This window comes from Ceraceosorus guamensis (genome assembly GCF_003144195.1).
Source record: "Ceraceosorus guamensis strain MCA 4658 unplaced genomic scaffold IE81scaffold_151, whole genome shotgun sequence".
NCBI lineage: Eukaryota > Fungi > Basidiomycota > Exobasidiomycetes > Ceraceosorales > Ceraceosoraceae > Ceraceosorus > Ceraceosorus guamensis.
The window spans coordinates 1-23,984 of record NW_020290146.1 but is presented as its reverse complement, the minus strand read 5'-3'; the positions used below and the strand labels follow the sequence as shown (position 1 = coordinate 23,984).

The following is a 23,984-nucleotide window of genomic DNA, read 5'->3' as shown; positions in this document are numbered from 1 at the left end:
TCACGTGGATGGAATTCCGAGTTTTGAGTCTTGAGTCTGATGAGTCGAAGGCGCTGATGCTTGCTCTTCGCTTACCAGCACCCGTGACTGATCAGTCGAGGTGATGGCGACGAGGGAGGACATCATCTGCGTCTGCATGGCGATCAGGGCAAGCTATCACACTCTCCACAACTCACACTCTCCACAGCCAGACCGACCGCAAGCAAACGCTGCTGACGAACTCGATGGTGCGAGGCCTTGCAGGCGTCCAGAATGTGGTAGACGGTCAGCACGAATCTGGCTAGCAAGTCAGCGTGGCATCGGCATCGCGCGCTACCGTCTAGCCGGCATGTAGCTGAGCGCATGATCGATTTGCCACAAAGACAACAGAGATGGTGAAGAGTACAGAGCTGTAGTTCAAAGATTCCTTGCTCGAGCACAATACTCGAACGACGTGAATCTCGCACCACTTGCCGAAAGTGAGGGAGATTTGGGGTGTTTTGTATTGCAGAATCACACATTCGTGTGATCTAGTCACGTCGCAGATGCATGGGGGGTTGGTGAATGGCATGTAGCGTATACGTTCGAACCGACCGATCTTTCGTTGCTTTTGGTGACGCGACCTCAAGCGGAGGCGGCAGCAGCAGAGGGCTTCTTTTGCCTCTTGGCCACACCAGTCTGGAATCCGTTCTTTGCGCGACGAGGAACGGTGGACAGGTAGCGCATGCGGCCAGTTCCGGTGGCTGGGGGAAGCGAGACAAAGACGGGCGTACGTGAAGGATGTCAGCAACACAGGACGCATCATCCGAACACCAAGAGTACGCACTCTTTCTGCGCTTAGCCTTCTGTCCCCACTCGTAAGAACGAATCTTGGCAGCAGGGTAGCCGCATGATGCGCAGGCTGTAGGCAAACAAAGTGCACTTGGTTCAGCGTCCGTGCAACTATGGTTCGGGCGCCTGCGTCTCAGTCACTCTCACTCACTCTTGTGCTGCTTGTGGAATGCGCGGCGATTGCAACGACGGCACAGAGTGTGCGTCTTGGTGCTGATGAGAAGCAAGGGCGTAGAATGCCAGCGTCAGTTGACGTCTCCGACGCACAAAATCATGAGCAGGGCCAACCGCCCGCCATCCTGCGCTTGCGACGTAGTCGACCCTCCCGCTACCCTCTCCGAGACACAGTACACCAATTTGCGTTGCAGCAGCGCTCTTGTCCTCCAACAGTGCCGCCTTGCGCCAGTTTCCTGTATTGCTCATTCGTGTGCTGCCACCTCTCGTGACCAGCATCGCCCCGCTCCCATACGCCACCGCTGAGCGCGCTTAGATCGATCTTGCTCGACGTTCCCACTTTTCTGCACCACCGTCTCCCTCGCAACCCCTTCGCATCCATTCTGCACCACGATGATTCATCCTCAAGTCGGACTTGATACGCACTGGCGCTTACCAAACGAGGTGGTACCCTTCGTCATCTTGTCTTATATCTGCGTAACGAACAATTGCGAGGTGAGGGCCTTTGGTCAGCATTCCGTGTGCATGCTGCAAGCAAGGGATGATTGACGCTTCCGAGTGATGCTCCATTACAGCCTCGAATCGCTGGCTCAACGACGTTTCAACATCTTCCATGAACGCTTTGCGGTACACTGATTGGGCCCTCTGGCCTGCACGTCCCACATCCAGCTGAATTGCCCGCCTGCGAGGTCCAACTCTCCCCACATAGCAACCACCGACTCGCTGCGGTGTACTGAATGCTGCTTGGAAAACCGATGATGCTCACCTTGAGGATGTGTGTGTGTGTCGGTATGGTGACGGCGTTGAGCAGGAGCGAGCGCCGCGTACCGAGAAGACCACACCAGATCGTGACGAGTGCAAAGCGCCAGCTGGGTCAGGCAGCCACGGCCTCCAAGCCTGTTTGCTGCACGCGGGCAAGCGTTCGATGCAGTTCACGCCACGTGGCGGCGCACGCAGCCGCGTCTTTGGTGGCCAGCAGGCAAATCGCTGACCGCGCACAGCAGCATGCAGGTCGAGGTGCGCCGCGCAATGCTGCGGCTGCCGCCTTGGGACCGGCGTACGCTGGGCTGCGACCTCTGCTTCACGTGATTCGCAAAGCTGATTCAAGTCGCCCTGCAAATCGAGCAAGGCATCAGCGTCGGTGCGCACCCACGTCCCACAAAGCATCGTCGTGCCAACTCACTCCTCTCACCACGATACCACACATTTTGCGCTGCTCTACCCTCAAGAAGAAGCTTTGTGAGTCACAGCATTTGATGCTCCGGTGCACTGCATTCATCGGGGGGGCCTTGCTGACGAATCGCGTCTCCATCTTCGCACTCCCTTGCACTCGATTCTGCCCGCCTGCCTGCTTCTCGCACAATCCTTGCTCGCTCTTCCACCGCTGCGCTCCTTTCTCCTAAAGCGTCAAAATGGCTCCCACCACAAAGGCAAAGAAGTCCTCTCAGGACAACATCAACTCCAAGCTGCAGGTACGTATCTCTTGATGAGAGGTGGGCCAAGGGTCAGAGGGGGAGGGTGACCTAACGCCGATGTCGACGTGCAGCAGAGGAGGCGGAGAAGAAGGAGGGAATGATACTTACGCATGGAATAACGAGAGAGAGGAAAAGAGAGAGAGAGAGAGAGAGAGAGCAGATAGCCCTCAGCATATACACGTGGCCCGCGAAGAGCGCATACCAAGCTCGGAGGCTGACGAGTTGCACTGCACACAAACACACAAACACAGCTCGTCATCAAGTCTGGCAAGGTGTCTCTTGGCTTGAAGAGCGCCCTCAAATCGATGAGGAGCGGCAAAGCAAAGTTGGTCCTCATCTCTGCCAACACTCCTCCGCTGCGCAAGTCAGAATTGGAGTACTACGCCATGCTTTCAAAGACTAGCGTGCACCACTACCAGGGATCCAACGTTGCCCTCGGAACTGCGGCTGGTAAGCTGTTCCGTGTCGGGTAAGTAGGCATTGCCTGGCACAAGAAAAGGCGGTTTCAAGGGAAATAAGAGGCTATGCGGAGTGGAATAGGGCACTTCGCGGGGTCGGTCGGATGTTGTCGTTGCTGCGCCACTCGGTGATGACGCGTACGACATGAGCGTCGACTCAACCTTCGTCGACGTTTTCAGCTGAACCTCCCGTACATTCCTTCCCGACCAGCGTCATGACCGTCCTCGACGCCGGTGACTCCGACTTGTTGAGCTCTGTGACTGCATAAGCGCAGAGTCCGAACCATCCTTCGCCACGTTCGCTTCTCGCTCCTTGCCCTTCCACTCATCGATGGGCTTTTGTCATCACGAGGATCTCCACCGACTTCAGCCCCTGTCGTGCGACTCCGCCTTGGAAGGCGTTGGGGCGTCTAAAATCTTTGCGCACTAGACACCGAGGGTGCGCATTCCTCCAAGCTCTATGCACCTACACGATCAACAGTCGCAATCACATGTATCATTTCGTCCATCAGAGCGGAACAGAGGTCAACGCGTGTCGCCTTCGTGACGGAAAAAAAGATATCAGGATGCGTGAACGGGGTGGAGATGCAACTCGTTTGTGAGAGTGTCGACGGATGCAGGTGTGGGGGGGAATGCTAGCGCAGGCGGAAAAGCCATCGTGGTTGGGCCTCGCAGGACTCGATGCGCGACGAGACATATCATGTAAAGAGCAGCGCGCAACGACTTACGAAGCTGTCAGGCTGCGCGCAAGCGAATGGACGAGCATTGACGCCTGTTCAGCGCAGACGCTCATCCTTGCGCGCGTGCATCTGATTCTGGATCGTAGGCGCGCTTTTCAAACTTGACCCGACTCACCCTTGCCTCACGCTGGCAAATGTTCATGGCCAAGCAAGACAACGCATCGCATTTAAATTACGCTGCTCGAGCTCTTGCCGCTTGGCACCTCATCCTTCTCCTCGAGAGAGTTGCGACCGCAGCGCAACGCAAAGCAACGCAACGCAAAGCAGCTCAGCTCAGCTCTGCTGCACAGCAGCATTCACGCCCACATTTCCTCCGCCACCTCTCTGAGCCGTTCCCCTTCCTCTTGAGCCCCTAACTCTTTGCGCGAATCCGGCCTGCCCGTGCGCAGGCGCCAACGGCAAGTGCGGCGAATGAGCAGGTCCGACGTGAGGTGCGTGCCCAGCTCCTCGTCCTCGTCCCCTACCCCCCGTCGATCCTCCACGCATGGACAAAGCCGCAAGATGAGGATTCAAGCCGTCTGTGGTCGCGCTCGAAGGTTTCGAGCTGCCCGAAGCTACGCCAGAGAAGGCGTACTCGGCAGTGACGCTGGCGCTGGGTGGTCTAGTAGGCCTGGCATTGCGAGACAGAATCACCGTCGGATTGACCTGCTGCTGCTGGTGACCTGCATGGTGGCCATTTGAGTGCATAGGCCTAGCAGACCGCATCATGTTGGGGGGACGATAATCACCAGCGGAGCTCCTCGCTTTGGAGGGACCGGTGGGTGCGGAAGGATTTTGACCCGCGGGTCCAGATGGTACGGCAAATTGGGGTTGGGTGAGGTTGAGTACAGAGTCAAAAGTGACTGTAGCTCCTCGATGCGGCGAGCATCTATCCCCTAACCTCGTGCCAGAAAGGAAGGGCACATCGAACAGTACGTCGATGTTGGTGCTGTTGAGGCCCACCACAACGCCTCGCGCGCTCAAGGGCACTGTGCCCGTGTCGAGGACATAGATGACTCGATCACCAAGCTCAAAGCGCTGTCCCTGAAGACGATATGGTGCGTGGGAAGGTTTGAGAAGAGCGTTGCGAGGTATTCCCTTGACATGGGCTCTCTTTATACCCGCACCAGGGCCAGCGTTGGCCATTCTCTCGTTTAGCGACGTCGTAAACGCTTCGATGGCGCCCACCGTCGGCTTGTCCAGCTGCTCGGCGAAGAGCGGAACAGCTTCGAGATCCCTGACGCCTTTCTCCTTGATCCACTTCTTGAGCTCCTTCATTCTCTCTTCCGCATCGTCGCCAAAGAAATCTTCGGCATCTCTCAAATCCGAGCCGGCTTTTGCAGCGATCGTGTCCGATATCTCTGGGAAAGCCGCCTTGAAGGCATTGATGAGCTCGATGGCCTTGTCCGAGAATTCCCAACCTTGAGGTCCCTTTCTGCTGTAGCCCAACACCTTGCAGCTCTTGGCTTCGAATTTGAGGTTCAGTCCCACATTCGTTCGCGAGCCATTGTGGTCCAGCAGCATGCTCGCAGTGATCTTGGACAGAGCCAGCGAAGACATGCCGACCTTTTTGGCGATCATGAACGAGGGATAGTACCGCTCGGTGATTCTGGACGCCACCAGGTTGTGGATGTACACATTCTCCTTGGCTTGACTGGTGTAGTACGCCAGCTCAATGGTGAGCTGATCGCCTTGAGATTGCACCACGGCAGCAGGTGCGCCAAACGGCTTTTCGCCGAGGAAGAACAATCGAGTGTGCAGCGGGTACTCGATAGACACTTCCTGGGCGCTCCTCTCCAATGTCCGGCTGTCCTCTTGCACAACATCCGCAATCGACATTTGCACCAATTGGTCCACTTGCCTTTCCGCATCCGCCTCGTACTCCTTTACAAACGAGCCGTCTTCCATCCTCTTGAGGCCGGTGAGGGGGCGGACGTGCAACAGCTGCTCCGCCCTTCCGACGAGCACACCGTATCGCTTGCTATAGTGCTGGGCAAGTCTATCCACCTTGCGTCTCCACGTCGAGACGGCATCGGGCGCGTGGGGCGTCTTGGTGATCTGCCCATCGACCAGCTCGTATCTGAACAAGCTGTCAGAGAGCGCAGTGACCATGCCCTCGTACAGGAATGGCCAATGAGTAAATGTCCGTCTGCCCAGCATCGCGCTGGCAAGGTCTTCCGACTTGGCATTGTTGAACCTATTCTCTACGTGCAAAACGACGCTGTCCAGCCTGCTGTCGCTCTGGAACACATTGACGCCATGCTTCTCCGTCCTGCCAAAATGCGGCAAAGTCTTGAGGCTCGGGAAGCCGGCCAAAGCTCGGGATCCTAGCTCTACGCCATCGCAGAGGCCTCTGACAAGATGCAATCCATCCAGAGTAGGCAGGTGAAATGTCTCCACCTTGGCGCGGGAATGGGGCAGGTCAGGGAAAACGCCGGGCAGAGAGCTAGCAAAGAAGCGCTCATTTTGCTCGTCGAATGTCAAACGCGTCGACTCTCCAAAGGAATTCCGCTGCTTTTCATCCGCCGTCAGCAGACCCTCTCGCTTGTCCAACGCAGCGAGCAGTCGCTTCTCGTCGATGAAAGGGATCTTGACGACCGCTTCCCAATCTTGTTTCTTACCGTTCATGTCCGCCTCGAAATCGGGCGGGTAGAAGTCGATGATGGAAGATGTGGGATCGGTCATGAGGTCCCGGAAAGCAGGCGGAATGTGTTGCCTACTGAGAGCTGGCAAGACGCCCATGAGCTGGTCGAACGGTCGAAAAGGCTTGCCCAGCTGAAATTCAAACTTCATATCAAAGACTGGCAGCAGGTCTGATATCTTGGGCGCGTAATGGTACGGGTAGAACCATCCCCAAGAAGCCACACCATCGTAGTAGTAGTGCAGGACCCACTGCAAGCCTTCCACATACTTGTACGCCAGCAGCCTCATTGCATCCTTGTCGTTGAAGTCGATGTGCAACTTGTCGTGGTAGTAGTCCTTCTTCCACTGCAGCATCTTTTCCTCGATCATTCTCGCCTCTGCGGCATCCTCATCCTCATCCTCCTCCTCCTCTTCCTCTGCCTTGTGACCATACGTCTCCTCCTTGATGACCTGAGCCTTGTCGTACTTTGAGAGTACCTGATCGCTGGCGCTCGCGAATCGGGCTGCTGCAATCTTGTCCTGCGCGAGCACCAAAGCAGTCTGCTCATCCAGATCGCTCGAGACGGCCGTAGCAGGAGCATCGGCATCCGGATCGTACTCGTCGAAGCTCAAGCTGAAGCCTAGATTCTTGCAAAGACCCTTGAGGAAAGTCTGATCGGCAACGGGCATCGTGTTGGTCAGGAAGAGGTCTGCAGGTGCGCCGACGGGATCGGCGCGCTGAGCTAGGACGAATCGTTTGACCTGGTCGTACAAAGCCTTTTGAGATGGCGTGAGCACCAGCTTGCCCTTGCCGCTCGCCTGCGCTCTCTTTTTGCGTTCCTTTTCGGAAGGGCCTTGCTTGCCTTCGTACCAGCTGCTATCTGCGAATTCCGCCTTGAATTGCTCCACCTCGAGCTTTGATAGTTGGGCGAGGACGAGCTGCAACCTGCCTACTTGGAGCACGCCATCCTCATTCAGGTATCCACCAGCAGCAGGCAAGACGCTCTTGTAGATGCGGAACAGCATCGGCAGCGCACCCTCGTTGATGTGCAATCCGGGCAAGTGGGGCAAAAAGTCGTTGCCAACGAATATGTTGAGCAGGATGAAATCGTCGATGATGCGCTCGAGGGAATAAGGAAACGGAAGCGAAGAGCGCAAATCCTGGAACTCCAGATCCAAGTATTCTCGAAAGAGAGACAGATGAAGCAAGTAAAAGTTTTGAGATTCGAGTCTGTGCGAATGGAGAGTCATATCGTAGATGCGTGCGGGTGTGTCAGCAGGCAAGCACGCAGGCAAGCACGCAGCTCGGCTGCTTGTATGCGCGCCTGCCCTCATCTCACTCACCCAGTCCGCTTCTTTCTCTGTGGCCCAAAGTTGACCTCTTCTCTGAGCAGCGCAAAGTGCGGGTCGTGGCTGAGCAGACCGAGCATGATGAGGTCCGCATCCAATCCGTACAGGCAGTGCCTAACGTTTGGGTTGTAGTCCGGCTGCGCTTTAGCCAAGCGAATGTACTCCATCACCTTGTGCTCCCCCTCGCCCGGTGTCTCGTGACCAGACAGGACGATCTGCACGCCCCTCCACGAAGCGTCCTCTGTCACCTTTTTGGCCAAAAAGTATTTGAGCTGTTCGGATAGCCTGGCCATGAATGGCGTGCCTGGTGTGATGCAGTTGCTATCGAACGCCTCCTGCTCCGGCAACTCTTCGCCCTTGGCAATCGCTCGATCTCGAATCTCCTTTGTCTCCTTTGCCGTTCTGAACCTCCTGCTCCTCTGCTGATTCATCTTTGCTCTGGGTGCTACGCCATCGATGGCGAGGAAAAAGAGCTTTTGAGGTTTAATCTTTGCAAATATATGCTCAATGTAGGAGAACACGCCCAAGAATATATCCGCTTCCGTTATTCGAAAGTGAGCGTCGCCGTCGTTTGGATGAGAGCAAGCGTGGATGATGCCATTCATGTCGAGGTAGAGATTGTCAAACTCTGGAATCTTGTTCTCCTCCACCAGCTGACTGATCAGCGGGTACCGCTCCGACATGAATCGAAAGAATTTAGGGATCCCCATCTCGTCAACCTAGGCTCGCGGCGATGCACGTCGCGAGGTTGCGGTGTCGTCTGTTGTGGGTGAGGTTGGGATGAAGATGGCAGGGGAATGTACAGCGGCGATGCGGTGAGCAAGGCTCGAGTGGGCGATGTGCGAGTGCGAGTGCGAGTGCGTGCAGAGCAGCAAATGGTTGGCGACGAAGCTGCAAGAGCTGTGGGAAGGAGCCCAAGAAAAACGTGCGGTGTTGCAGCGTTCGGATGAAGAGAATAGGCGAGCGATGATCTTGTAAACGACACGAGTGTGGGAAATGTATGCGCATCACCATCGAACCACCACGCCAATTTAAAAGCCGAGCCGAGTCGAGATGGCGGTCATCTCGATGACATCGCACGTCGCGGCGACAGCGACGTCACACGCCAGCTGCTGCTGACCAAGGACGCGGGCGCGCGCGCGCGTGCGTGCATATGCACATACATACACACGCCCGCCTCTTCTCGTGCGGGAGAGCAGCAAGGCGGGGGGCGGCCTCCACCCTGATCAAATCGTCGAGCAAGGATGAGGATCGATCGAGGCACACGTGTACCTTCAGATTACTCACTCGATTGCGATCATCTATTCACCAACAGCTGCATCAGTGGGCTTGAGGCATTTGCCCAATTCTCATCTCTGCAGGTCTTGAGATGATCTCGCTGTGTTCGCCACTCGTTGACAACACGAATCGCTTCATCTCAACACGCCTGCCCGGCACAACTCAAAGCACACGTAAACACATCGAATTACGTAGGTGCAACAGTTGTCCAGCTCGACTGTGCTCGACCAAAATCAGAGGTAAAGACCTGTGCCGAAAGCGGAATAGCATAGAGTCAGCTTTGGTACTACGCGCGCATCTGTCGCATCGCGTCGCTCACCCTCTGGCATGTTCTCCTTCTTTCGGTCCAGCACTCTTTCTCTGGCCGTGTCAAAGTCCTGTTCGCGCAGCGCAGATTGCAAAAGTGAGCCCATGTATGAGCCGCATTCGCACCTCTCATCTGCATCATCCACAACGCACCTTCTTCGTCACGCGCATACGTCTCTCGCGAAGGGCAAGCAGTCCGGCCTCCGTCGCGAGCGATTTGATGTCGGCACCTGATACGATGAGAGGTAGCAGAGGGGGCGCAAGGTAAGCACTGCAACGGCATGACTTTAAGGACTCGCGCCCCGACACTCACCGCTCAATTCATCCTTGACGCTGACAAGTGCCTCCAAGTCGACGTCAGAGTCGAGGTTCATGCGACTAGTGTGCAGCTGAATGATGCGCCTGTGTGAAGATGCCAAGCGAAGAGGTGCACGTAGGCGGTGAGCAAGGGTGCGGGTGCATGCAGCTGCTCGAGCAGACTCACATCTTGGTCTTCTGATCGGGCATGGGAAATTCGATCTTTCTATCGATTCGGCTGTTGGAAGAGGGGGTCACGGGGGGCATATTTGTCAGCGAGAAAGCGCCTGACTCGAGTCGCTTCACTCTTGACTCACCCTGGTCTGATCAACGCGGGATCCAGGGACTCGATCCTGTTTGTAGCCATGATGACCTTGACATCGTGTCTTGTGTCGAAACCATCCAGCTGGTTCAAGAGCTCCAGCAAGGTTCTCTGAATCTCTCGCTCTCCTCCGCTACTGCTGTCGTATCTCTTTGTTCCAACAGCATCGATCTCATCGATAAAGACGATCGAAGGAGCTTGTTCGTCTGCCACTCTAAACAGCTCCCTGACCAGCTTGGGACCGTCTCCGAGGTACTTTTGAATCAGCTCCGATCCTACGATGCGCAAAAAGGTTGCCGAGGTCTGATTGGCCACAGCTTTTGCCAAGAGCGTCTTTCCTGTGCCTGGCACGCCGTAAAGAATCACACCCTTCGGAGGCTTGACGCCCATCTCCTCGTAGAGCTCAGGATGGGTGAGGGGCAGTTCCACGGCTTCTTTGATCTCTTGGATCTGCTGCTCGAGACCCCCAACATCCGCGTAGCTCTCGGTGGGCGCCTTGTCCACTTTCATGGTGTTGACCATGGGATCCGCGTCGTCCGCAAGCACACCCACGATGGCCATCGCCTTGTGATGCAGCAACACGGAGCAACCAGGTTCGAGCAGATCCTTGTCCACAAAGCTCATGATGGACACGTAGTACTCTGGCCCAGTGGCACTGCTGACGATGGCGTGCTCATCGTCGATGATCTCCTCTAGCGTTCCGATCGCCATTGGACTTCCTCTGAGATCATCCACTCTAGTCCTCTCCTCTTGCGCCTTTTCCTCCTGAGGTTTCAACCTCTCTTGATTCTGAACAAACTCCTCCTCCAACAGCAAGTGGTCCTTGATCCGCTCCATCTTCAGCAGCTTTAGCCTGCATCGCGTGGTGGGGTGCACGGGGGGCAGCTTTGTGGCGGCATCCGGTCCGCGTCTCTTCTTCTTGCCTACTCGAGTGGGAAGAGGTGGCTCCCACTTCTTGGGCTGATCCTTTCTCTATCGAGCGCGAGGCCATCGTATTGCAAGTGGGAGGGGGTCAGCGGATCAGGGTCATCGATGGCGCGGCATGCATGCCTCATGGGCACTTGACGCGCACGCATACACCCCTGCCCACCCTGCACTCACCTTGTCCTTGCCATCGCGGCCTGGTCGACCAGCGCCTTGGGATGGAACTTGACCCATCGCGGTTTGATTCCTGGCAATACCTCTGACCAAGTCCTTGTGTGCCGTCCTAATGTGAGCTGGACTATCTGATAGAGGACTCTTACAGTTGGTGCTGGGGATTGTTGTGGCAGAAAGCGCGTAGATGATGGTGGCATACCAGGCCTCACAGATGCGTGCTCCCATCGTGGCGTAACGTGCTCCATATGCTGGTGACGTACGCGCGCGATGCAGGCCGGGCGTGTGCGCGCACCGCGCGACTAGATCACGTGATGATGATCTGAGCGTCAAGCGCAGCGCTCTTTGAAAGATGCCGGCCGTCCAAGCTGCACACGAACGGTAAGCGAGATCGCCTCCTAATGGAGCGAGCGCAAGCTGCTCGATCATTACCTGCGCAGGCTCATCTCGCTCGCCTTGTCGTCGCGAAGTACAAAATCGCAAATTGTGGAAGCCTATCAAACGGACATCAGTCCACCTTTGGGAGTCTGTGCATTCACAAGACTACCAAATGCGGCGACAATGGACTTTTGGTCGTGACTATCCACACAGACCAACTGAGCGCACTCGAAACCCTTCACCTCGACCGAGACGTTCGGCTGTGCGCACTTCGACTCCTCAAACACAGATCTCCACGCACCACGTACAGTCGTGTCTCATTGCTCGATGAATCGTGAAATATGAAACGCTACTGAGCGCCCCAAAATGGGGGAGGTGGGGGGAAAGCGTGAAGCGAGCGACGTTTGTACAGGCAGAGACAGCGGTGGCAATTCGATGAAGCGGACGGTGGAGCGGCACGTTCGACTGTGACTAGACGCCGGTTCTAGTGACGACTTTTCTCTGGTTAGAGAAACGCAAAACGTCTCTCTTTTCCAGCACGTACAGCGTCCTGTCAAGAGCGTGCTGCGTAAAGCCTTGCGCCTCTACGAATTCGTTTCGCAGTCTGGAAGCGGATACGCTCCAGCCAATGGGCAATCTCCTCCTAATCTCCCTCTCCAACTTTTGCACCTCTTCCTGCAGCTCGCCGCGCGTCATGCCGTCCACCGAACCAGCTTGCACGGCGTCCATGGTGGAGAATTTGAACAGTCGAATGGCCTCCTCTACGTGCTCTTCCTGCACCGTAGGGCTGAGCGTCACTTTGGCCAGGCTCTCGCTCATGCGAATGATGGCTTCCAGCTGTCGCACCGTGATGGGGATGCTGCTTCGCTCGTCGTTGTCGCGCTCAACCTGGGCAATCTGCTTTCTCAGCGCCACAAAATGACTGCTCAGCTTCTCGCTCGCTTCTTCCGACAAGCGCGGCGCGCAACGCGCTTTGCAGTAGGCCACATAACGCTTCATCTTGTCCATGTCGATCTCTCCCACCACCTCCGAAGCGGGATTCGCTCCAGGTCTGTTCATGTGAATGTTCATGACGTGCTTGGCGATGGTGCGATCTCTTCCCTCATCGTGCTCATCCTTGACGATGAAGATCATGTCGAATCGACTCAGAATCGTCGTCTGAAAATCGATGTTCTCCCCAGGCGACTTCATATCGTCGTACCTTCCGAACACGGGATTCGCCGCAGCCAAGACGGAGGTGCGCGAGTTGAGAATCGTGGTGATGCCCGCCTTTGCAATCGAGATCGTTTGTTGCTCCTGCGGTGGCGGGGAAGGAAGGATCGCTCGCATCAAATCGAACGCCGGGACGGCACGCGGCCCAAGGCGAGCAACTCACCATGGCCTCGTGGATGGCCACGCGATCTTCATCGCGCATCTTGTCAAACTCGTCGATGCAGACCACGCCACCGTCGGCCAGCACCATGGCACCGCCTTCCAGGTAGAATTCTCGCTGTGGAGAGGAACGTCAATGTCCGATGTGAGCGCTCGTAGCAAAGACAGTCGCGTTGACAAGGGCTCAAACTTACAGACTGCGTGTCCCTCTGCACCGATGCGGTAAGACCTGCTGCGCTGCTACCCTTGCCGGAAGTGTACACTGCGATTGGGGCCGCCTTAGGGAGAGAGCAAGGGAGGCGACAGCATCAGCAAACGACTGCGCGCGCACGCGCCGCTGCAGCACGACTGCTTCATCGGCTCACCTTTTCAACGAACTTGAGCAGCTGAGATTTGGCCGTACCAGGATCGCCCAGAAGGAGGACGTTGATGTCGCCTCGGAGGCGCATTCCATCAGGCAGCACTTTTTTGCTGCCTCCAAACAAGAGGCAAGTGATGGCCTTTTTGATGTCCTCATTGCCAAAGATGCTGGGGGCAATGCTCCTGGCAAACTTTTCGTAAAGCTGTGGAGTCCTCGCGAACCGGCTGAACTCGTCCTCTTCCGCTACAGTGAAAAGTCGGGCAGCTCCTCTGCCTGCTGCACCCTCTGCGTCAATCTCGAGACCTACGACGCGCAGGTACGGCTGTCGAAGCGCCACCGCTCCACCCATTTTGCCTCCTCGAGAGCTGCTTGGGGCAAAGGTGCTGTACACACCCGTGGCGATGATGCGGCTTCCCGGCACCACCCTGCCGCACAGTGCCCTGTCAGCAGACAGGAGCATGTGTCGAGGCAGCTCACCCACGGGAACCATATCGGGCGCCTCTTGCAGCTTGATGGTCTGCGCATCGACGAATCTGCACTTGTCGTGGAGGATGACAAAAGGGTCGATGCCGCAGTTTGGCTTGGTCTGTTGTCCCTCCATACCCTCTGGTCCGCTGCAGTTGCGCGGCAAAGAGAAGCCGCCAAATCCGGCAGAGATGGGCAGGGTCTTGAGTGTGCGACACTCTTTGCACATAATTTGCAGGTGCGTGGCACGAGAGGAGAGGGTGGATGCGCCGATCACGATGCCTGGGATCCTCACCAAGCGGGTGATGCTGTCTGCATGGAGATCGCGCATGCCGAGCAGATTGGCAGAGGAGCGGAGGGTGACTTGACAATCCGGCGCTTCCGGTCTGCCTCGATCTGTGCCGGTAGAGATGGGGTGCAGGATGCCCCGCGCTGCTCGCTTCACCGCCGACTCGAACTGCGTTGGGCGTTGGGCGTGCGGGGTGCGGGCGTGCCGGAGGGAATGAAGGAGCGCGCTGGCGTGAGCATTCGTCCACCTTGCACGCATCGATGCGTAGCATACATGCCATCTTTTCCCCCTCTCTCACTCTCACTCTCACTCACCAATGGCAGGATCTCGTTTGGCGTCTGTCGCATGGCCTGAGCCAGCGTAGCGTTCCATAGCTGGACATGCTCCAACGTGACTTCGAGGACGTTTTGCTTTGCCAGCAGATTCGCTCTCAGCCTGTCCCTGTAGATGTAGTCGTTGTTGCCCGTGCGGAATCGTTGCACGAATTCGTACAGCGACTGTTCGGTCTGCGCTGGTGCGTCGGGTGCTCGAGACGCTTCGGAGCCCGCGAGCACCTGAGCGCTGAACAGCCTGCCGCTGTCGAAGCCCGACATGGGTGACGCGTTTGCCGAGTTGTCGAGGGTGCGGGGTTCGAGGGCGAAGGGGGAGGGTCAGTCCAGCTGGACTGGCTGCGAAAAGAGCCTGGTAGCGAGTGGGTGACGGACGGTGCTGAGAGATGGTGGAGCTGCTTGTGGACGGGATGTTCTGTGGCCGTCGCCGACGCCTCTGCCTGCAAGTCAGCGTCGTCAGTGCAGGCAAATCACGACCACGACCATCATAAACACCGCGCCGCGTGCAGCAGGTCAAAAGTCGCACTCGCGAGGCACCACACGCGCAAACGCGTCAATTTACGCGTTCGACGCGTTGCAACCGATGCGCGTAAATCTGCTGATGAGCAAGCAGCATGCGGCGTCAAGCGTGCGTGCGTGCCGTGCAACCCTGCAGCCATGCACGCACGTGATCTTCTAGCCTCGCACAACTCATAACTTGACCGTCCAACGTCCCTTTCTCACAGCTGTCCCAATCAAGAATAAGAAGCTTGTGACCCGCGACTCGTGACTCGTGACTAACGGCCATGTTCCTTCGATGCTCATGCTGAGCACAGCGCATCACCGCTTTGTGGAAGCTGTTCTCGGGGATCAGTGGCCGCTGATGCTGACAGCGAGACAGGTGCTGCTTGCCTGGTAGTCTCGAGCGATCGCCGAGCACCTCGCCTCTTTGGCACGTCGAGATGGTGTTCGAGGAACAGTCAGTCAAGCGTGAGTGTACCATTTACAACGGCAAAATGCCCATAGCAAATCAGAAGGAGGTCCAAAGCATATCATGTCCAGCTGCGAAGCTCTATTCGGCAATTTCTCGACACGGAAAGTGGACACGCGGGCTCTCGATCTCCACCCCCCCCATGGCGGACACCTGCGACCATATCATCAAGGAGCAGCACGATCGAGACGGTAAGGCGCTTGACCGAATCGAGAATCAAATGCCGCCCCATTCGTGCGCTTGCTCACGGGGAAATGTGAGCCCTACATGTGCGTCGCAAGTCGCAAACGTGACTAGCGGCATTCGAACCTCTACAGGACGTGGTCCGGCGTTATTTGCATGGCAGCCCATGATCACGGAGATGTGCGATATGTGAGGCTTACAGCGCGGCGTGGATGAGCAGAAATCATCAGTGGACCTGGGCGTCGTGCTGACTGGCAGACGTGTCAAGGAGTCGTGAGTCGCGAGTCGCGCGTGTGTGTCAAGGTCACAATGCGATTCCTTCTGCACGCTCGCATTTCCGTAGACAAGGGCATCCTTGAGCAGTCAGTCAGTCAGTCAGTCAGTCAGCGCGTGTGGCTGGTATGAAGGCGCCTCATTGTTGTGCAACGATTTGGAAATTGGCGCCACCCCGGGGGCCGGTGTTCGGGGTCCGGCAGCAGACAAGGTGAGAAGTTCGCGCGAGCATAAGGTAGGAGTGGCGATGCGCTCCTGCTCGCTCGCAACTCGCCGCTTGACCACCACCCGCAGCTGCTTATCACCAACATTGCAATGCCCCTCGTCTCGCCCACGGGACACAACATCATCAACACGGCATGGCCCGAGGCTTACTTGCCAGACTCGGTAGCCGTGCTCAGGCAATCCTCTCAATTGCTATACTCTGCCGTACTCGGCGCTCAGGTCTGGGAGATCCTGACGACGCTGCATCTCGATTACCAGATGCTGTTCCGCAAGCAGGTCACCCTGGGAACCGTCGCATACATGGCATCGAGATGGGCAGCCTGCGCACATTCCATCGCTTTCGTCGTCTTTGCGTCTGCGCGTCTGCCGCACCACTTCTGCCAGCACGCCATTGCCGCATTCAGCGCGTGCCACGCCATCGCCGGTCCATCCACCGCCCTCTTGCTCTATCTGCGCGCCATGGCGCTGTACCGATGGAATCGCAAGCTGGCAATGCTTCTCGGCACGTTCTGGTTGGCCATACTGGCGACCGGAATCGCTGCTCCCTTTGCGCTGTCTGCCATCGAGATTGCCGACACGAAGAGGTGCATGCTTCGTCACGCCGACACCTTTGCCAAAGCGCCCGTCATTGCACTCTTCCTGCACGACACGGTGGTTTGGCTTGCGGTCAGCGCGCGCATCCTCTTTTACGACATTCCCAACGGTCAATGGGGAAGGCAAGCGTTTCAAAAGCATCGTCGAGAGGGACTCACTCCGATTGTGGCGGAACTGTTCAAGCAAGGCACGCTGTATTATGGGTTAGTGGATGTGCATCTCGGGCGCACTCGTCAGCTTCGCTCACGACGATGTTCCAACAGCGTGGTGGTTTTCATGAACATCCTTTGCTTTTGCTCCCTCGTCGTGCCACACGCTCATCCCGTTGCCAAGCTGATGCTCGCCATTCCCAATCTGGCCGTCACCGCTTCGATGGGAGGGCGAGTGCACAGGCAAATGGTGTTTGCCACTACCAGGCCCGTCTCGTGGATCGCCATTGATCCTCGCGCCAAGCGAATGTCTAGCTTTGGGCTGCGCTCGCCCACCTCACCGCGCAATGCGCACGTCGACGAGGCCGTCATGGAGCTTCCTGAGCGCCGCAACTTGGCCAGTCCGAGAGCGCCCTCGCCTGCGATACCGAGGTCCCCAAGGGTGCGCATCCACGACCAATCCCGTCCTCGTAGGCCCGCCTATCCACCTTCGCCTCGCGAGGCGATCAGCGCACCGAAAATTCCCAGCATTGTAGAGGCGGCTGGGATCGCAGGCGACGACATGGATCGACGGAGCGAGCGTGCCTTGAGCTCGCAGGCGGAGACCGAAAGACTTGGCATTCCAGGCGAGACCGTGGCGCTTGGCCTTACAGGTAGCCGCTGCGAGGAGGGCGTGGGCGGTCTTGACAATGCAAAGACGAGCGACTCGGACACGAATGGCGCAGTTGTGCCGATACGGTCGGAGCGATGAGCGCGAGGAAGATACCATGTCCACGCATCGCGAATGTATGAAAAACCATGCTCATTGGGCGATCTGCAGTCGCTGTAGTGTAGACGCTGACGCTAAGCAGGTCCAAGAGCAGCATCGCGCTCCATGACTTCCTTTGCGAGCTGCGGTGCGTAATGACATGCGAAAGAGTCAGACGCTCCTGCGCAGCGTGAATGCGACTCTACGAGGCGCCTCACCTTGACGAGGATCGTTGTGCGCTGCGGATGATCCGTCGTGGGCACGCTATGCGCAGTGACTCTTGCAGGCTGGAGAGAAGCTATCGCATCAGCGTGGACATGTGCACGGCAGGGCCAAGGCACGGCGGCTCACCAGACCAAATCCATCCAGTGCAGCCTCTACAATTCCGGCGGTGAAGGCTTCGACGGAGAGCTGGCTCATCTCCTTGGGCACCGCAATCTTGGAGGAGAATAAGGGGGCATTGAAGGAGATCATGTCTGCGGGCGGACAGGTGCGCCGGGGTTGCATTCGTCAGCATACGCTCGGTGGTGACCGCTGCTCCCGCACCCGCCCCCCGCACCCACATCCGCGCACCACTCACACTCGTCGCTATTCTCTGTGCTCTTTTCCAGACTGTCTGCCGCCTTGCCAAACACGGCTTTCCACAGCGTCGAGTGAACCCATATGAGAGCTGGCAAGACCCGCATACCTTCCCGCTTTGGATTGCCATAACGCGTGTACGTGCTGCTCCCTCCCAAGGACGGAGGCACTTGCTGCTCAGCTCTGTGAATGATGAGGTGCGACAGTCGCTGCCCGACTTGATAGCCCAGTGATGACAGTCTACGAGATCCGCACGTGCGCACACGTCGCAGTCGATCAGCTCGGTCCGCGTGGCTATCCGAAGCGACAGTCTCTCCCCGCTCACCTCCTCTCCAGCTCAGATATGCCTCTGACCCTTCCCTGCGTGTAGGATACAATCTCTGCGAACAAAAAGTGGACAGCAGCGCTGCCTACCTGCGACGACTTGGTTTTGTCCCTCGGCCTGTCCAATATAGTCTCTCCACCAAGCACCGCGCCGCTTTGAGCCGCAATGCCTCCAGTACCGGGTGTATGCGGGTGGTGCACAGAGGAAGTCGGTGTGCTAGGTCCCGCTGCGCTGGAAAACGTCGTCGTGGTGCCTGCGCGAGAGACGGAGCTCAGCGAGTCTCGATCCCGCGAGCTGCCTCCTGCGCTGGAGAGCGAGACGAGCGTGGAGGAGCGACGAGCGTAGGATGGCATGCTGGCGCGTGGAGATAGCGGCGAGGTGATCCCGCCGCCGCCGCCGCTGCCGCCCACACCGGATGCCGAGCGTGGAGCAGCAGCGTTGGATGTGGGCGAGGATACGGTGTAGGGAGATGCGGTAGGTGCGCTCATCGTGGCGGCACTTGCGATCAGGAGTGACGTCCAAGGCTGGTCCGTGATTCACGATTGCGAGGGGTCGATCTGCAAGCGCGAGAATGGTGGACGTCGAGAGGGAGTCAGCTGCTTGTAACGCTCTCGCGCTTCTTGATCTCGCATGTGCGTGGGGGCGAGTGGACCATAGTCACGTGACTCAAGGCGCCGGTTGAGAACGTGAATCAAGAATGAATCACGAATCAGGATCCACTTTCAGGTCAGACAGAACTTCACCACACGTCTGACGTGATACAACCGTGAATTCAAAACGGGTACGGAAGGGGATGTAGAGAAGCATCTCGAATCAAAGAGGCAATCGCGTGCGGCTCAGGATCTGCCCTTGTGCGTCTTGCGGCCCTTGCCAGTGATGGAGAGGATATCCTTTTGTTTGTGCTTGCCTCCCATTGCCGACAGCGGGACTGCGAGGATGTGTCAATCGCCGCCGCCTCGTCAGCGCAGGGAACAGAAGCGCGCGCGCGCCGCAAGACTCACCATACGCGTACGGGCTAGGACCGTCGTTGCGCTTGACATCACCCTCGGCTTTCTTAGCTCTGAATTCCTTTCCTATGCTCTCCTTTTGCTTCTTTTCCTTCCTTTTGCGTTTCGAGCCGCCATCCTCATCGCCGAGCCCAATCTCTGCAGCCATCTGTTCCAGCTCCATCTCGGCATCTTCGGCCCTGTTGCGCTTGTTGTTCTTGTTCATGCGCGCCACGCCACCCCTCATCTGCACACCGCCAGTACCTCGTTCTCGATCCACGTACGCTCTGCCTGCGCCATCCGCATCGACGTCGACATTCGCCACATTTGCAACCGCTTTGCCACCCTCTGGATCGTCGATGAGCATGCGACCCGTGGCTTCGTCCAGCTCGAAGCGGCTAGCATCTTGACCCGGCCTGCGTGCGGTGGAAGCAGGTCCGCCAGCAATGGGTCGTCCGCCTCGAGAGGTTGAGATGCCACCACCAGCAGCGACGGACCTGTCGAGCAGATCCATGACCTCGTCGTCGTCTTCGCGAATGTACGTCTGCTCTTCTTTTGTCCGAGCGCGCCGTCCACCCGCTGGTCTGCGTGGTTCGTGTGCATCATCGTCGCCACTATCGCTGAGGTCAGATTCCGAACCGTAGATGGCCTCTTGGAATGCGTCGACGCCATGCCGACGCAATGCGCGCGCTCCCATGAACGCCGGTCCCTGACCGTCGTCGTCATCGTCATCATTCGCCTCGTCATCCTGCGCATTCTTACGACGTCGAGCTCGCTCCTTTCTCTTCTTGATGTTGACGAGCAGCTTCTTGTTCTCATCGTCGGTCAGTTGCTCCACCCGCGCGTAGCCAAAGCGTCGAATCAGACGTTCAAAAATGTGCCGCACCTTGGCTTTGAAGTGCTGCCTGTTTTGCGGACTGAGGGAAAAGAGGCTGGAAACGTAGTTGGGCAGTTGGCCGTCCATGATCGCATGTGGAAGGACGACAATGACCACCTTGACAAAGCCCAATGCCGACTTGACGATTTCGCGGTTCGCCGAGCGGACAAACACTTCCAAGGTCTGGAGCAAGTCGGTCAGGACGGTGCCAGGCATCGACTCGTGGAATTCGTACAATAGTCGCGAGAGCGCAGTGATGGTGGCGCTGATCATGTGTGGCGTGCTGCCTGCGAGACCAGCAGCGACCATGGTGACGTACTCTTCAATGCTAGCGTTTGCGACTTCAGCACTGTCCATTTCAGCATCGCCGCCTTCCAGCGCTGTCTCCACCAGGTCGCGACGGATGGTGCCTCCCTCTTGCATCTTGTGACCCATGCCGACAAGCAGCTCGTATGCTAGCGTTCGCGTTCCTTGATTGGCTTCCTTGGTGGAGAGGACAGCTTCGGGAATGATGGACGGCAAAAAGTGCAGCTCTTGCGACGGGATGCGCGGGACGAGGGCGGACAGCACAGCCACGCGATCTCGCTTGGCACCTGACACGACGCTGGAGCTCGTGTCGTTGAGCTTGAGCAGCAGCTCGCGCACGCGCCCAGCACCACCGTCAAGGCGCAGAACGGTCAGTCCGCGTGGACCTTCGATGAGTCTGGCGAGGATGCGGTACGTCTTTTTCTGCAAGCCAGAATCTCGGGCGAGAAGGAGATCGTCGCCGAGGGCCAAGTCGAACAGCTTGTGGGCTTCGCTGCTAGCATCCAAGAAGGGGATCAGGGCGATGAGCAAGTCGAGCATCGTATGGGGTACCGGTGGCACGGCGTTTGGGCCCGCTTCCTTGTCCGGCGAGTGCTGCAAATTCGGCAGAGCTTCTTGAAGCATGGCAACGACGCGCTCAAAAGTGTCTCGTATGTCCTTAGGCTTCATGACGCGCAGGTAAGCGGCCAAAGCTTCCGCGATGAACCCTCGTCGGGAAGAAGGGCTCTGGCTAAAGATGTTGAAGAACACGGCCAAGAGTTGCGGAGCCAGCTTTGCGAGGTGGGCAATGTTGGCCTTGCCGATGACTTGATCCACCCCGAACGAGGTGACCAGCGTGTCGCTAGGGGCGCCAGAGGAAGACAGGGCCTCATTGCGCTCGACAAGGAGCTGCAAGCCGCGACAGACGGATGGCCGGAGTGTCGGCTGCGAGTAGAGGACGTTGCTGAGCAGGGCTACGAACTTTTCGTCGACCGCATCGATCAGATCCGTGGGCATGTCGCAGTACGCAGGAAAAAGTGCCCAGACTTGCTCCGTCAAGGCTTCGTAGACTTTGGCCTCGACGGGTCGCTTTGGCTTGCCATCCGGCCCGGGCTCCTCTGCTGCAGCCCTCTTATTGAAGAGGACCTCCGAAAGAGGCACCATCGACTGCGTGAAGTGGCTGAGCTCCGTATTGGTGATGCGATTGCGCATCAACGGCAGCAGCCAGGCCCTCCCAGTTGTAGCGCCCTTCTCACCATTCAGACCCAGAGGTAGCTTGTCGAGAACAAGACGAGGACCGCATACTTCGACTGCCGCTGCAATGACTCCATCGGCTGCCTCTCGATGCTCGAATTCCGGCTGAGCACGGAGATCGGCAACGACGCTGACGATGGGAAGCATGAGCTGAGCTGCGGCGGGTTGTGAGCGTGATGACGTCTTGCTTGGTGACCTATACCTCAAGCGCATAACCAAGGCGATGAGAACATTGAGCACTTCTGCTCGCGCGTGATTGTACCGCAGAGCTTGCTTGCCGAGCGCATCGGCGAGGAGCGCCAACATGCTACCAAGAGGCGTCTCGATGGCTTGCGCGCCGGAAGCTTGCAGCGTCTGCTCGATGGCCGCGTCGGGCACGCAGTAGCGGGCAATGGCGCACAGCGCATCCCTTCCTGCTGATCGAATGGCAGGCTGTTCGCGCGAGGCTTTGCTCCGTGCGGATAGACTGACCTCGACAATCTCCGACCAGATCGTGGGCACGCGCGTCCACGCTGCCATGCCTCCGTCGACGCGAGAGTAGGCAACCAGAGCGTTTTCCAAGGCGCGCATATATGGCGGAAGCAATTGCGCATCGTTTGCGCTGGGTTTGATGGAGGATGAGCACAGAGCGTCGAGCGTGCGGACGAGAGAGTCGCCTTGCTTGTCCATCCGGCTGGTACGTGCGCCAGAAGGGGCCGAGAGGAGCGAGAGCGATGCAGGATGCACCTGCGGCTTGGAAGGCTTGAACAGGGCTTCAAAGACGGAGAATGCCGCACTGGTGAGAAAAGGGTTGGCAAGGCTGGGCAGCCGAAGCAGAACGTTGCAGAGGGGTGCAATGTGCTTGCCGGGCAGCGTCGGTGCGAGTTGCTTGAGGAAACCGCAGACCCATATGCCTGCGCTCGCGCCTCCATCAGAGGCCGTCTGTTGCCTAGCCGCTGCTGCCGCGCTCGCACCCTTGGCCTGACCTTTGCGTCGATCGTACTCTGGAGCGGTGGCTGCGCTGCTCACCCCCTTGGCCTTCCCCTTTGCGCTTCCCGCATCTGCCACGCCTTGCAAAGCTTTGATGGCCCAATCCGCCGTCCGTGCTGCGTAAGGATGCGCTTTCGCAGACGCAGAATTGTGAGCATCTCCCTGGTCCAGCACAGCAGAGACGACGTCTTGAGCGCGCTTGCGAACCTTTGGGCGGGCGTCGGAGCAGAGGTGCAGCGTGGCTGCCCAACCCTCTCGCAAGCCGGCATCGTCGCTGTCCAGAACAGCGCGGTCTGAGGGGCCGCTGTGAGACAGGAGGACTGCTTGAAGGACCGTCAGCGCTGATCTCAATTGAGCTGCCTGATTTTCTGCATTGACCGATGCGCTGGATGAATGAGAGTGAGGATTGGAGAGGAGAGGAAGGATCGCAGCGAGAAGGGCAGATGCGCGCGCGCGCAGCACCGCTGGTGCAGTGACGGGAGCGACGATGGCGAGCAAATACAGCACGGAAGTGTAGAGAGAGGGTGCCGCCTGCGAGTGGAAGGAGCAACGTCAGGGGGGCAGCGATTGATTGGGACGCATGCATGCTCGCGCTCGCGCTCGCGCTCGCACTCACGTCTGAACTGCTTGCCTTGTCAAGCATGCTCTCCAGAGCTAGCAGATACTCGGTGGGATTCAAGCCTTGCGACCCTTCGTTGCTGCTGTCAGCTCGGCTAGTAGAGGCGCCATTGTTGAGCTGCTGCTGTTCCTTGAGCGTCGCTTCTACTGCCGACAGCAAGAGCGCAGGCTGCTTTTGATTTTCCAGCTTGGAGTTGATGTGGTGTCTGATCTTGGACAGCGCCGCTTCCAGCGATGCGCTCGCTTCAGCCCGGTCCAGTGGGGCGTAGGTGCCCACTGTCGTCGTCATTGGGAGCGGTGGTGGTGGGGGCGACAGATTTGGGTGAGGGGAAATGATTACTCAAAGCAACCTTGGTGATTGTGATTACGGAGCCTGAGAGTGGAGCTGGATGCGAGTGAGTGCGAATCACGAATGCGCACTTGAGTGGAAGACGCCATGCAGTGCAGTCAGCAGCAGCAGCTCGCGAGAACGCGCGCGCGCGCATGATTCAAAATTTTTGGAAGAGCTTGTGGCACGTGTGGCACGTGATCGTCACATCGCGCGTTTGGCTGGATCAACGCGCGCGCGCGTCTTTGAGTGGAGACTGAGAGCAACACGCGCAGGCGCAAGTCGTCGTGAGTGGTGTTAATACGCACGCTCAGCACGGGCAAGGGTGAGGGGTACATGGCTGTCAGCATGCGTGTGTGCGGCTCATTGGTCGCCAAGGTGCACTCGAGCTCGATGGCCTCGCCAGTACTCATGCCATCACTGTGACTCATCACCACTCACTTGAACGACTATCCATCACCCTACCACGTTTCGCGTGGTATCAGCATCAGCAATCCCGTCCGCAGTCACCCCCACACCCCC

At 57.8% G+C, this 23,984-nt stretch overlaps 7 protein-coding genes across 7 annotated transcripts; 2 read left to right on the top strand and 5 right to left on the bottom strand.

Moving 5' to 3' along the window:
- Positions 1-221: 221 nt before the first annotated feature.
- IE81DRAFT_326932 (ribosomal protein L37-like protein) lies at positions 222-1,800 on the bottom strand. The gene is made up of 4 exons (XM_025514950.1): positions 1,411-1,800; positions 962-1,023; positions 806-880; positions 222-722 (listed from the first exon to the last, which is right to left on the bottom strand). The coding sequence occupies exons 1-4, from the start codon at positions 1,443-1,445 to the stop codon at positions 604-606; spliced, it is 291 nt and encodes a 96-aa protein (XP_025366210.1). The 5' UTR covers positions 1,446-1,800; the 3' UTR covers positions 222-603.
- A 362-nt stretch (positions 1,801-2,162) lies between these two features.
- On the top strand, positions 2,163-3,677 carry IE81DRAFT_318532 (putative RPL30-60S large subunit ribosomal protein L30.e). The gene is made up of 4 exons (XM_025512610.1): positions 2,163-2,223; positions 2,390-2,456; positions 2,711-2,928; positions 3,129-3,677. Exons 2-4 carry the CDS (start codon positions 2,397-2,399, stop codon positions 3,184-3,186), a joined length of 336 nt encoding a protein of 111 aa, XP_025366209.1. The 5' UTR covers positions 2,163-2,223; positions 2,390-2,396; the 3' UTR covers positions 3,187-3,677.
- A 5,442-nt stretch (positions 3,678-9,119) lies between these two features.
- On the bottom strand, positions 9,120-10,969 carry IE81DRAFT_335741 (26S proteasome subunit P45; the record flags this gene model as incomplete). Its single annotated transcript, XM_025515455.1, has 7 exons — positions 9,120-9,133; positions 9,206-9,263; positions 9,346-9,422; positions 9,506-9,594; positions 9,677-9,727; positions 9,807-10,783; positions 10,913-10,969. The coding sequence occupies 7 exons, from the start codon at positions 10,967-10,969 to the stop codon at positions 9,120-9,122; spliced, it is 1,323 nt and encodes a 440-aa protein (XP_025366208.1).
- A 537-nt stretch (positions 10,970-11,506) lies between these two features.
- Positions 11,507-14,521, bottom strand: IE81DRAFT_326928 (putative CDC46-cell division control protein). Its single transcript, XM_025514949.1, has 5 exons — positions 14,085-14,521; positions 13,021-13,938; positions 12,850-12,933; positions 12,660-12,773; positions 11,507-12,580 (listed from the first exon to the last, which is right to left on the bottom strand). Exons 1-5 carry the CDS (start codon positions 14,361-14,363, stop codon positions 11,756-11,758), a joined length of 2,220 nt encoding a protein of 739 aa, XP_025366207.1. The 5' UTR covers positions 14,364-14,521; the 3' UTR covers positions 11,507-11,755.
- An 823-nt stretch (positions 14,522-15,344) lies between these two features.
- Positions 15,345-17,528, top strand: IE81DRAFT_326927 (hypothetical protein). The gene is made up of 2 exons (XM_025514948.1): positions 15,345-17,384; positions 17,460-17,528. Exon 1 carries the CDS (start codon positions 15,841-15,843, stop codon positions 17,242-17,244), a length of 1,404 nt encoding a protein of 467 aa, XP_025366206.1. The 5' UTR covers positions 15,345-15,840; the 3' UTR covers positions 17,245-17,384; positions 17,460-17,528.
- IE81DRAFT_350516 (TRAPP I complex) lies at positions 17,337-18,633 on the bottom strand (the record flags this gene model as incomplete). Its single annotated transcript, XM_025516548.1, has 5 exons — positions 17,337-17,384; positions 17,460-17,528; positions 17,593-17,717; positions 17,822-18,060; positions 18,146-18,633. The coding sequence occupies 5 exons, from the start codon at positions 18,631-18,633 to the stop codon at positions 17,337-17,339; spliced, it is 969 nt and encodes a 322-aa protein (XP_025366205.1).
- Positions 18,634-18,897: 264 nt separating this feature from the next.
- On the bottom strand, positions 18,898-23,533 carry IE81DRAFT_318516 (NUC173-domain-containing protein). Its single transcript, XM_025512609.1, has 3 exons — positions 23,133-23,533; positions 19,147-23,047; positions 18,898-19,073 (listed from the first exon to the last, which is right to left on the bottom strand). The coding sequence occupies exons 1-3, from the start codon at positions 23,421-23,423 to the stop codon at positions 18,982-18,984; spliced, it is 4,284 nt and encodes a 1,427-aa protein (XP_025366204.1). The 5' UTR covers positions 23,424-23,533; the 3' UTR covers positions 18,898-18,981.
- Between the last annotated feature and the right edge of the window lie 451 nt (positions 23,534-23,984).

Coding starts and splice junctions, on each gene's coding strand:
- IE81DRAFT_326932 (XM_025514950.1), bottom strand. CDS start 1,445: ATGACGAAGGGTACCACCTCGTTTGGTAAGCGCCA. Junction 1,024..1,410: donor ACCTCGTTTGGTAAGCGCCA/GTGCGTATCAAG, acceptor GCTTCTCATCAG/CACCAAGACGCACACTCTGT. Junction 881..961: donor ATTCCACAAGCAGCACAAGA/GTGAGTGAGAGT, acceptor GTTTGCCTACAG/CCTGCGCATCATGCGGCTAC.
- IE81DRAFT_318532 (XM_025512610.1), top strand. CDS start 2,397: ATGGCTCCCACCACAAAGGCAAAGAAGTCCTCTCAGGACAACATCAAC. Junction 2,457..2,710: donor ACATCAACTCCAAGCTGCAG/GTACGTATCTCT, acceptor ACACAAACACAG/CTCGTCATCAAGTCTGGCAA. Junction 2,929..3,128: donor GGTAAGCTGTTCCGTGTCGG/GTAAGTAGGCAT, acceptor CTTCCCGACCAG/CGTCATGACCGTCCTCGACG.
- IE81DRAFT_326928 (XM_025514949.1), bottom strand. CDS start 14,363: ATGTCGGGCTTCGACAGCGGCAGGCTGTTCAGCGCTCAGGTGCTCGCG. Junction 13,939..14,084: donor CAAACGAGATCCTGCCATTG/GTGAGTGAGAGT, acceptor CGCCCAACGCAG/TTCGAGTCGGCGGTGAAGCG. Junction 12,581..12,659: donor TGGCCATCCACGAGGCCATG/GTGAGTTGCTCG, acceptor CCGCCACCGCAG/GAGCAACAAACGATCTCGAT.
- IE81DRAFT_326927 (XM_025514948.1), top strand. CDS start 15,841: ATGCCCCTCGTCTCGCCCACGGGACACAACATCATCAACACGGCATGG.
- IE81DRAFT_318516 (XM_025512609.1), bottom strand. CDS start 23,423: ATGACGACGACAGTGGGCACCTACGCCCCACTGGACCGGGCTGAAGCG. Junction 23,048..23,132: donor ACAAGGCAAGCAGTTCAGAC/GTGAGTGCGAGC, acceptor TTCCACTCGCAG/GCGGCACCCTCTCTCTACAC. Junction 19,074..19,146: donor TCCTAGCCCGTACGCGTATG/GTGAGTCTTGCG, acceptor ACATCCTCGCAG/TCCCGCTGTCGGCAATGGGA.